Source organism: Lissotriton vulgaris, chromosome 2_1 (assembly GCF_964263255.1).
Source record: "Lissotriton vulgaris chromosome 2_1, aLisVul1.2, whole genome shotgun sequence".
Taxonomy (NCBI): Eukaryota; Metazoa; Chordata; class Amphibia; order Caudata; family Salamandridae; genus Lissotriton; species Lissotriton vulgaris.
In genome coordinates, this window is record NC_141687.1 from 17,482,525 (window position 1) to 17,494,849 (window position 12,325).

At 48.6% G+C, this 12,325-nt stretch overlaps 1 protein-coding gene across 1 annotated transcript in view; it reads left to right on the forward strand.

Moving 5' to 3' along the window:
- The window catches only part of LOC147729474 (uncharacterized), a 71,674-nt gene extending 59,698 nt beyond the window's left edge, over window positions 1-11,976 (forward strand). The window contains exon 3 of the mRNA XM_086958434.1: window positions 11,768-11,976. Coding sequence (XP_086814560.1) covers window positions 11,768-11,926 — 159 coding nt within the window. The 3' untranslated portion in view covers window positions 11,927-11,976. The remainder of the gene's footprint in view (window positions 1-11,767) is intronic.
- Window positions 11,977-12,325: the final 349 nt, after the last annotated feature.

A 12,325-nucleotide genomic window follows, 5' to 3' on the forward strand; every position in this document is an offset into this window, starting at 1 on the left:
CCTAAAGCTGGTGCTCCTGACCCATCTACACAAGTGACCCTACTATGCGGAGGTCATTCCTAGAGCTGGCGCTCCTGTCCCATCCGCACAAGTCACCCTACTATGAGCAGAGGTCACTCCTAAAGCTGGTGCTCCTGACCGATCTACACAAGTGACCCTACTATGCAGAGGTCACTCCTAAAGCTGGTGCTCCTGACCCATCTACACAAGTGACCCTACTATGCGGAGGTCATTCCTAGAGCTGGCGCTCCTGTCCCATCCGCACAAGTCACCCTACTATGAGCAGAGGTCACTCCTAAAGCTGGTGCTCCTGACCCATCTACACAAGTGACCCTACTATGCAGAGGTCACTCCTAAAGCTGGTGCTCCTGACCCATCTACACAAGTGACCCTACTATGCGGAGGTCATTCCTAGAGCTGGCGCTCCTGTCCCATCCGCACAAGTCACCCTACTATGAGCAGAGGTCACTCCTAAAGCTGGTGCTCCTGACCCATCTACACAAGTGACCCTACTATGCAGAGGTCACTCCTAAAGCAGGTGCTCCTGACCCATCTACACAAGTGACCCTACTATGCAGAGGTCACTCCTAAAGCTGGTGCTCCTGACCCATCTACACAAGTGACCCTACTATGCAGAGGTCACTCCTAAAGCTGGTGCTCCTGACCCATATACACAAGTCACCCTACTATGAGCAGAGGTCACTCCTAAAGCTGGTGCTCCTGACCCATCTACACAAGTGACCCTACCATGAGCAGAGGCCACTCCTAAAGCAGGTGCTCCTGACCCATCTACACAAGTGACCCTACTATGCAGAGGTCACTCCTAAAGCTGGTGCTCCTGACCCATCTACACAAGTGACCCTACTATGCAGAGGTCACTCCTAAAGCTGGTGCTCCTGACCCATCTACACAAGTGACCCTACTATGCGGAGGTCATTCCTAAAGCAGGTGCTCCTGACCCATCTACACAAGTGACCCTACTATGCAGAGGTCACTCCTAAAGCTGGTGCTCCTGACCCATCTACACAAGTGACCCTACTATGCAGAGGTCACTCCTAAAGCTGGTGCTCCTGACCCATCTACACAAGTGACCCTACTATGCGGAGGTCATTCCTAGAGCTGGCGCTCCTGTCCCATCCGCACAAGTCACCCTACTATGAGCAGAGGTCACTCCTAAAGCTGGTGCTCCTGACCGATCTACACAAGTGACCCTACTATGCAGAGGTCACTCCTAAAGCTGGTGCTCCTGACCCATCTACACAAGTGACCCTACTATGCGGAGGTCATTACTAGAGCTGGCGCTCCTGTCCCATCCGCACAAGTCACCCTACTATGAGCAGAGGTCACTCCTAAAGCTGGTGCTCCTGACCCATCTACACAAGTGACCCTACTATGCAGAGGTCACTCCTAAAGCTGGTGCTCCTGACCCATCTACACAAGTGACCCTACTATGCGGAGGTCATTCCTAGAGCTGGCGCTCCTGTCCCATCCGCACAAGTCACCCTACTATGAGCAGAGGTCACTCCTAAAGCTGGTGCTCCTGACCCATCTACACAAGTGACCCTACTATGCAGAGGTCACTCCTAAAGCAGGTGCTCCTGACCCATCTACACAAGTGACCCTACTATGCAGAGGTCACTCCTAAAGCTGGTGCTCCTGACCCATCTACACAAGTGACCCTACTATGCAGAGGTCACTCCTAAAGCTGGTGCTCCTGACCCATATACACAAGTCACCCTACTATGAGCAGAGGTCACTCCTAAAGCTGGTGCTCCTGACCCATCTACACAAGTGATCCTACTATGCGGAGGTCATTCCTAGAGCTGGCGCTCCTGTCCCATCCGCACAAGTCACCCTACTATGAGCAGAGGTCACTCCTAAAGCTGGTGCTCCTGACCCATCCGCACAAGTGACCCTACTATGCAGAGGTCACTCCTAAAGCTGGTGCTCCTGACCCATCTACACAAGTGACCCTACTATGCGGAGGTCATTCCTAGAGCTGGCGCTCCTGTCCCATCCGCACAAGTCACCCTACTATGAGCAGAGGTCACTCCTAAAGCTGGTGCTCCTGACCCATCTACACAAGTGTCCCTACTATGCAGAGGTCACTCCTAAAGCTGGTGCTCCTGACCCATCTACACAAGTGACCCTACTATGCGGAGGTCATTCCTAGAGCTGGCGCTCCTGTCCCATCCGCACAAGTCACCCTACTATGAGCAGAGGTCACTCCTAAAGCTGGTGCTCCTGACCCATCTACACAAGTGACCCTACTATGCAGAGGTCACTCCTAAAGCTGGTGCTCCTGACCCATCTACACAAGTGACCCTACTATGCGGAGGTCATTCCTAGAGCTGACGCTCCTGTCCCATCCGCACAAGTCACCCTACTATGAGCAGAGGTCACTCCTAAAGCTGGTGCTCCTGACCCATCTACACAAGTGACCCTACTATGCAGAGGTCACTCCTAAAGCAGGTGCTCCTGACCCATCTACACAAGTGACCCTACTATGCAGAGGTCACTCCTAAAGCTGGTGCTCCTGATCCATCTACACAAGTGACCCTACTATGCAGAGGTCACTCCTAAAGCTGGTGCTCCTGACCCATATACACAAGTCACCCTACTATGAGCAGAGGTCACTCCTAAAGCTGGTGCTCCTGACCCATCTACACAAGTGATCCTACTATGCGGAGGTCATTCCTAGAGCTGGCGCTCCTGTCCCATCCGCACAAGTCACCCTACTATGAGCAGAGGTCACTCCTAAAGCTGGTGCTCCTGACCCATCTACACAAGTGACCCTACTATGCAGAGGTCACTCCTAAAGCTGGTGCTCCTGACCCATCTACACAAGTGACCCTACTATGCAGAGGTCACTCCTAAAGCTGGTGCTCCTGACCCATATACACAAGTCACCCTACTATGAGCCGAGGTCACTCCTAAAGCTGGTGGTCCTGACCCATATACACAAGTCACCCTACTATGAGCAGAGGTCACTCCTAAAGCTGGTACTCCTGACCCATCTACACAAGTGACCCTACTATGCAGAGGTCATTCCTAGAGCTGGCGCTCCTGTCCCATCCGCACAAGTCACCCTACTATGAGCAGAGGTCACTCCTAAAGCTGGTGCTCCTGACCCATATACACAAGTGATCCTACTATGAGCAGAGGTCACTCCTAAAGCTGGTGCTCCTGACCCATATACACAAGTCACCCTACTATGAGCAGAGGTCACTCCTAAAGCTGGTGCTCCTGACCCATATACACAAGTCACCCTACTATGAGCAGAGGTCACTCCTAAAGCTGGTACTCCTGACCCATCTACACAAGTGACCCTACTATGCAGAGGTCATTCCTAGAGCTGGCGCTCCTGTCCCATCCGCACAAGTTACCCTTCTATATGCAGAACACAACTCAGCTGCCAGCTGATGGGTGCATGCTTATATCTCACAGAGAAGATGCCTAGTCTAGTGTGTGTTGAGATGGATCCGTCTGGTCTCTGCAGTAACACACTCTGTGCCTTAGAAGATGCCTAGTATAATGTGTTGAGATGGATGTGTCTCACCTCTGCTATAAAGCATTCTTTGGCTTAGAAGATGCCTAGTGTATTGTGTGTTTGAGATGGACGAGGAACACATTCTGTGCCTTAGAAGATGCCTAGTCTACTGTGTGTTGAGATGGATGCATTGTGTCTCTGCGGTAACACACTCTGTGCCTTAGGACATGCCTGGGTCAGTGTGTGTTGAGATGGATGCTCTCGTCTCTGCAGTAACACACTCTGTGCCTTAGAAGATGCGTAAATCAGTGTGTGTTGAGATGGACGTGTCTCACCTCTGGAGGTACACATTCTGTGCCTTAGAAGATACCTAGGTCAGTGTATGTTGAGATGGACGTGTCTCACCTCTGGAGGAACATATTCAGTGCCTTAGAAGATGCCTGGGTCAGTGTGTGTTGAGATGGACGTATCTCACCTCTGGAGGAACACATTCTGTGCCTTAGAAGATGCCTGGGTCAGTGTGTGTTGAGATTGACGTGTCTCACCTCTGGAGGAACACATTCTGTGCCTTAGAAGATGCCTAGGTCAGTGTGTGTTGAGATGGACGTGTCTCACCTCTGGAGGAACACATTCAGTGCCTTAGAATATGCCTAGGTCAGTGTGTGTTGAGATGGACGTGTCTCACCTCTGGAGGAACACATTCTGTGCCTTAGAAGATGCCTAGGTCAGTGTGTGTTGAGATGGACGTATCTCACCTCTGGAGGAACACATTCTGTGCCTTAGAAGATACCTAGGTCAGTGTATGTTGAGATGGACGTGTCTCACCTCTGGAGGAACACATTCTGTGCCTTAGAAGATACCTAGGTCATTGTGTGTTGAGATAGACGTGTCTCACCTCTGGAGGAACACATTCTGTGCCTTAGAAGATACCTGGGTCAGGGGTGTAGGCAAGATGGCCGCTAGTGCATTGTAGGGAGTAGTCGCATTTTACTCCCTCTCCTGTCCCGGGGTTAGAGCAGGATTTCAGTAACGAAAGAGATGTTGTGAAGCTACGTGGCTATGTGGCTAATACACTGGGCAGTTCTGAGGCTCTGGAGAATGGCACAGATTAAACGCTGGAGAGGCGATTGCAGCGGGGAGAAGAGAAGAATGTCGTCGCGTTCAAAGGAGGTCAGCGGGCCGGGGGCCATCCCGAAAGTCCCGCTACCAGGCAGGATAACTGCTCCAGCATTAAGCGCAACTCAGAAGGTGCAGCAACGGAAGATTGAGAGAGAGAAGAAGGCAGAACTGAAGGCACATGCTGGAGCGACACGAAGTGAACCGCTGCAAGGAGAAGCATTAAACTCAGCAGTTGGCAGAGAGAGCAAAGAGAGCACCAAAAATGTCGGCTTATCGAGCAAAGACAAGGACAAGGACGCAGCGCTGAGACAGCCTACCTTGTCAGAAGTGTTTGCTAAGCGATCCATATCGGCTCTGTCTGGCGGACCTGCTGAGGGCACCGGAGCGGGCTCTGCTGACAATACCGAGGAGCAGCGGCTGATAGGAGTAACGGGTGGAGTCGACGGCAGCAGGAAGAGTTCTACCGGAGGGGATGTAGAGCAGACTGCGGAGCGGACTGGCGGACCTCCGGGGAGCAGTGGCGTGTGCTCCGCCGGCAGCAGCGCGGAGCAGGCCGTCCTCGTGGAGAGTAATATCAGGGTTGCCAAGCACCCACAGAGGCTCGCAGGAGAGAGCACGCCCAGCGTGGAGCAGAGCGGAGTGACAAGGAAGACGGATACGGTTGCGGATCGAGCAGCTGAGGCGGCTCCTGATACAGCATCATGCACGGGGGAGAAGAAACCCCAAGAAGTGAAAGAAAATGGAGGGCCAACGCAAAAGGAGTCTAGGACCACCACCACAATAAGCGGCGGAGTTGACACGGAGGTGGAAGGGATGAATAATGCCCTAATGATGGATGCCTTGTTACAGGTAGAAGCTGAGATCAGTAATGATTTGAGGATGAAACCGGACGCGAATTGGGGAAGTCTGGCGAGCCTAGACTTACAGAGGGAACGTGAAGGGGACAAATTCTTCTCAGTTAATGAGGGGACAGACTCATCCAGTGAGGGAGAAGAGTTGGGGACAACAGATTTATCATCGGAGGAGGAGGAAGAAAGCACCGACTCTGGGGCAATAAATGCGCAGAAGAAGAAAAAGTCAGCTGCGAAACGTTGTTCCTTCGCAAAAACAAACAAAAAACTTCTATGGGATTAATCTGCCACAGCAGGTACTTTTCAAGAAGGTATGCAAGGGGCACATGGGAAGGATTTTGCAAGTGAGGAGGATGGGATGGGGAATCACGCTACTCTGGATTTATTAGTCAATATGCTAAAGCAAAAACAGGGAGATGCTAGGGCAGAAAGCCGCAGAGCTAGGCATGATACAAAAAAGATACAAGCCTCCATAAGGAAGATGAACAAGAAGTATGAGGAAGTGGAGGGGAGAGTGGAGCTGGTAGAGGAAAGGACGGGAAGATTGGAGGATGAAGTAACAGACTGGCAAAAATTTAAGATGGAACAGACAAAGATTGTGGAAGATCTGCATAGGAAAGTGGAGGACTTTGAGAACCGTCAGAGACGGAATAACGTGAGGGGCTCGAGGAAGGGGTGGAAGGGCAGGACGCAAGGGGATATGTGATTAGGCTACTAAGGGGCGCCTTTCCGGAGGCTAAGTGGCAATGGGAAGAGGAGGTACAAAGGGCCCACAGGTTTTCATTGACAATTAAAAGAAGGCAAGGAGGGAACCAGGATACTCTGCCCAGGGCGATGCTTGCGTTTTTTGGCAACTTTCTGACAAGGCAGGAGGTGATTGAAAAAGCCAGGTCGGACTCTAAGAGAACAGTTGAGGGGGTTACATTTTTTGCGAGGCCTGACTTTTGTCATGTTACTGTAGAGAGGCGCTGGCGCCTAAGACAATTAATTGCCCCTTTTCGGCAACAAGGCACAGAAGCATATTTGATGTTCCTGGCAAAACTTAAGATCATTAACGGTGGCCGCACGAGGATGTTTTTCTCTGAGGTAAAAGCAGGGGAGTACCTCGAAGAGCTAACGGAGCAACGTAGGGGGAAGTAAGGAAGATTAGTAATGCTGTAGGACTAGAGTAGCCACGTGGAACTGGATAAGGATCATGGTTTATGGACTATCTACTATGGACAACTGGGAGGGAGAGGGAGGGCGACACTACAATGCAAGCAGCCACACATAGGTCAGGATTGACCTATTTGCCTGTGTAAGGGGGGAGGGGTAGTTGTGGGTGGAAGGGGGTGGGGGGGAGGGGGGAGGGGAAGGACTTGGTAAGGCGGGAAAAACAGCACAAAAGGACAAATTGGAAGGAGATGTTGAAGCTTCTAAGATATGTAACAGAACGGAATAAGTGGGCAAAGTGCATGGGAAAAACTTGCAACGGAATATGGCGTTAAAGGTGGCGACAGTGAATATATGTGGGTTAAATGATGGAGGAAAAAGGCAGAAGGCGGCATCCCTGTTCAGATTGCTAAGATTAGATGTGATTTGTCTACAGGAGACGCATATTGTGGGAAAAGAAAAATTTAGACTGGAACAGATGGGATACGAGCTATTGGCTAATACAAGTCAGGATACAAGAACAAAAGGAGTGGCTATCTTAGCGAAGAAAGGGGTTATTAAACTCAGAAGAGAAAAGGAGGACCCTGAGGGGAGATGGATTATAGTGGAGGTGGAAACCAATGCTGGCAATTTAACAATTGTATCTGTATATGGTCCAAATGTTGATAACCCTGAAATGTTTGAATGGCTAGACAGGAACTTGCACTCTGGATAGAGCCGGTAATTTTCTGCGTCAATTTTAATATTAATGGACTGTACGGGCTGGGGAAAATAGGAGGGGGGAGATATGATGGGCAGAAAAGGAAAATGCGTAATGCAGTAAATAATTTGATGCAGAATAATGCTCTGTCAGATGTATGGGCTAAATACAATCCATTTGGGTCAGGGAGCACTTTTTACTCAGCACCACACAGAACGGTTGCTAGGCTAGATTGTGTCCTAGTGTCTAACGATAAACTAAACGGGACCCAGATAGAACGGTTGCCTAGACTGATCTCGGACCACAATATATTGGTACTGACCCTGCCGAGATTGAATAGAGAGAGACCCAATCCCAATATCTGGTCATTTGAGAGAAGATTGCTGAAAGAAGAAGGGTATATCAACAGAATGAACGAATGGATTGTACAGTTTTGGGAAATTAATAGAGGCTCTGCTCCAGCTAACACGGTTTGGGACACATTTAAGGCTGGGATAAGGGGGGAAACCCTGAGCTATACTCTAAAGAGGAGCAAGAGGGAGAGAACAAGGCTGGATAGCTGGATAAAATAAATGGACAGATTAGAAGAGCAACTGAATATAGCAGTGGCAAAACAAAATGCAATAGACATAGAGGGGCTTTTATTGGAGATTGAAGTTAAGAAAGCAGAGGCAGGGGAAGCTTTGGCGGAGAAGGCAGCAGGGAATTATCTTGCTAAGAAGGAAAAGTGCTATGAGTATAGCGAGAGGGTAGGACACCTACTGGCTATCAGAATTAGACAAAACCTGGCAGCAGGCGAAATTAAAGAAATCAGAAACAACGCAGGGGAAATCGTCAATAAAACAGAAGAGGTCCAGGAGGTATTCAGGGAGTTCTACGAGAAACTGTATGACCATAATGTGGATGATATAGGAGTAGAGAGTAGGGATTACTTGGCAGGGATATCACATGAGAAATTGGGCAGTGTAGGAAGAGACAAACTAGATCTACCTTTATCACTGCAGGAGGTTAAAATGGCAGTGACCAATCTACCAGGGGGGAAGGCTACAGGGCCAGACCAAATACCAGCTGCGTTCTATAAAACGTTTTGGGATAGGCTTGGAAAGGATATGTTGGAGACCTTTAGACAGGCCCAGTTACATAGATTAGCACCACAGTCCTGGGGTGGAGCAAATATTATTGTGATTTTGAAAAAAGACAAACCCCGATTAGATCCGGGGTCATACAGACCTATTACTCTCCTGAACGCGGATGCTAAAATATATTCCAAAGCATTAGCACAAAGACTGAGTAGAGTTATTTCTGGGCTAGTTAGTAAGACACAGCATGGCTTTATCCCCGGGAAAGGGACTACCCAGCACACTAGACAGCTCATCACTATAATGGATGCTGCTGAGACCCTGTCGCGGCCATATTCCTCGATGCTGAGAAGGCATTCGACAGGGTCTCCTGGGAGTTCTTGTGGAATGTTATGGAGTGGTTCGGCATAGGCAAAGGGTATATTAGTGCCATACAGGTATTATATGAGCAGCCGACGGCAAGGGTGAAAATAAATAAGACCTCCACTAAACTGGTGCGGATAAGACGCGGAACTAGGCAGGGTTGCCGGTATCACCCCTACTCTTTGCCTTATATTTAGATCCGCTGCTCAAGAGGTTAAATGGTAACAATAATATCTTGCCGGTTACGCTGCAAGATGCAGAATACAAATTATGTGCCTATGCAGACGACGTGGCATTGATAACTATGGAACCAGGGAGGGCTATAAGAGAAATAGAGCAGGAGGCAGCAGATTTCGGGGGTCTGTCAGGGTACTCGATAAATAAGGGGAAAACCCAGATTATCTTGAATAAATATACAGCCTATTCAGATCCCAGAGTGGTGAAGGAGGCAGTGTATCTGGGTGTAAGGGTGACGGCGGACTTGGAGGAATTAGTGAAGATAAACATGGAACCATTATTAGTTAAGGTAAAAAACAACACAGAAAGAATATACAATCTACATTTGACGTTAATGGGGTGCATAAACGTAATTAAAATGGTTAAACTCCCGAAATTTCTTTACATGTTTAGGGCCATCCCTCTTTTCTTTGAACAATTTTGGTTCACTAAGTTAGAAGCAAATCTTAATCGACTGGTGTGGGCACAAGGGAAAACTAGGAGGGCTTACAGGCATATGACACTTACACGAGAAAAAGGGGGTTGGGGTGCACCGGATTTTAAACTTTATTATTGGGCTGCAGCTTTGCAATACTTTTAGGGATTAATAGGTGGTGGGACTGGCTTTACAAATGTGTATAGAACTGCGCTGGGGGAGGCCGCGGTTGACGGGTTTCTGAATACAATAGATTATAGACTTCTTAAACATACTAGGTTTAAAACCCTAAAAGCTGCATATAGGATTTGGAAGGGGGTAGGAAAAAAATTGGGAGTTTGCAGATTTAGCAGATACACTAGATTATTATCTAATGAAACACTCCCGGGGGATATCTTTAGGGATGGAACCATGAGGATATGGAACGCCAGGGGCATCAGGAAAATAAGAGACCTCTTGGATACAGAAGGGAGGGTAATACAATTCGAGGAACTACAAAGGAGATTTGAAATACCCACTAACACTTTTTTTAAGTATTTACAGGTGAGGAGATACCTGAGGGATAAAAAGGGAGGCCCGCTAGGATTTAAACATTGCAGGTTATTGGATTACGTAGAACAAAGTAAACATTGTACGATTCGTCAGCTGTATGCAGAACTGTATGTCTTCAAAAAGGATGATAGAGAAAAATTCTCAAAGAAGTGGGTAGAAAAAGTGGGGACCACCCCGGATGGATTTCAGAAGTCTCTAGACTTAGGAAGATCAGTGTTGTGTTCGGCGATGCTGCAGTCACAGCATTATAAAACACTATTCTGCCTCTACCATACGCCGGCAAGAATAGCGGAGTGGGGCGGGGTGGAAGGTATAACTTGCCCTAAATGTAATACAACTGAAGCTGACATATTACATATGTTTGCACAATGCCCACAACTGTACACCTTGAAAAGGACCATTGAAGACTTTTTGGAGAGCTCATTGGACATTAAGACTAAACTAAGTGATGAATTGATACTGCTGGGGGTTAAGACTGAGGGTGAAGATGGCCCAACAGAGTTTTTGTTTTTGGTGGCAGCTGTATTCCGAATTAGCATTGCACGGACGTGGCTAGATAAGATACCCCCAACATTTCAAACTTGGATTGCAAGGTTACTAGCCTCATATAATCTGGAGAAAGCGATATATGAGAGGAAGGATATTAGGGCGAAAAGATTGGGTGGGGAGATGTGGCAACCCATCACGCGATGGAACGCCGGGCAAATCAGGGAAGGGGTTGGGTAAACAGCAGTACGTGTAGGGGTTGATTTGCAGTGCCATTTTTCTTTTTTTCTACAGTGTTCTGTTGTAAGAATGTATTTGTTTTGTACAGTATTGGTTTATGTAATTTTATTACTTTGTGCTGAAAGTTTGACTGTAATAATTTGGAGGAATAAATTCAGTGCCTTAGAAGATGCCTGGGTCAGTGTGTGTTGAGATGGACGTGTCTCACCTCTGGAGGAACACATTCTGTGCCTTAGAAGATGCCTAGGTCAGTGTGTGTTGAGATGGACGTGTCTCACCTCTGGAGGAACACATTCTGTGCCATAGAAGATGCCTAGGTCAGTGTGTGTTGAGATGGGTATGTGTCACCTCTGGAGGAACACATTATGTGCCTTAGAAGATGCCTAGGTCAGTTTGTGTTGAGATGGGTATGTGTCACCTCTGGAGGAACACATTCTGTGCCTTAGAAGAGGCCTACGTCAGTGTGTGTTGAGATGGGTATGTATCACCTCTGGAGGAACACATTCTGTGCCTTAGAAGATACCTAGGTCAGTGTGTGTTGAGATGGACGTGTCTCACCTCTGGAGGAACACATTCTGTGCCTTAGAAGATGCCTAGGTCAGTGTGTGTTGAGATGGGTATGTGTCACCTCTGGAGGAACACATACTGTGCCTTAGAAGATGCCTAGGTCAGTGTGTGTTGAGATGGATGTGTCTTGCCCTGAGGTTGATGTGTCTTTTCTCTGCAGTAACACATTATTTGCCTTAGAAGATGAGTTGCTCTCACAGAGTCAGGCATCTTATATCACCAGAGAAGCAGTGGACAGAGGCAGGGAAGTTCTTGTCTGCGCTTAAAATATTTGGGAGAGAATGGTCTGTGGCTGTAGAGTGCAGAGACACAGGGTTCTGAACTGCTTATAGTTGGGGTCACCTATCTCAAAGGTTGCAATGAAAGCAGATAAAGCCGCAGAGGATCTGCCAAGGCCCACCTAGTGTCAGAAGATTCTTTGAGGTTCAGTGTGGAGTTGTTTAGGGACAGGATACAGTGCGATGGGTGATGACAACTTGTGAAGTGTCTGAGGTGTCTTGTTCTTCTCACCCACAGGTTCGAGAGAGGTGCTGCCGGCTAGAGTTGGTGCTGAAGCAGCGAGACACTGAGCCATCAGAAGACAGTCTTCGGCCATCGAGTGAGACTGACTCAGAGACCCTGTCTCTCTTCTCGGAGCCCTCCCGTGGCATGTCCAATATCTTTACCAAGGTCTAGTGTCTGTGTCCCTGGAGTCCTGCATGGTTACCAAGAGATTTTCATAGTGGAGGCACCTTTACTGAAAACTAGACACCTGGAGGACAGATGCCTCCAAAAGAAAGCAGAGCTGACGATCACCAGGACCCGGGTCCAACAGCAGGATGACTCTACCGGTGCAAGCCGGAACGCGGTCCGCAGCCATGAATCGTCCACACACTTATCCGTCCAGTGGCCTTCCAGCATGCCCGCGGCCAGCTAGAACATGGCTGCACTCTGTCAACCCGCAGAGGGGGAATCTGGGCAGGCCCTGTGCATTTCACAATGAATACCCATCAGATAATTCTACACACAATGAATAATATTTGTTTACAATAAAAGCCTGCATGGGGGCTTTCTGGAGTCCATCAGTGTCTCTGA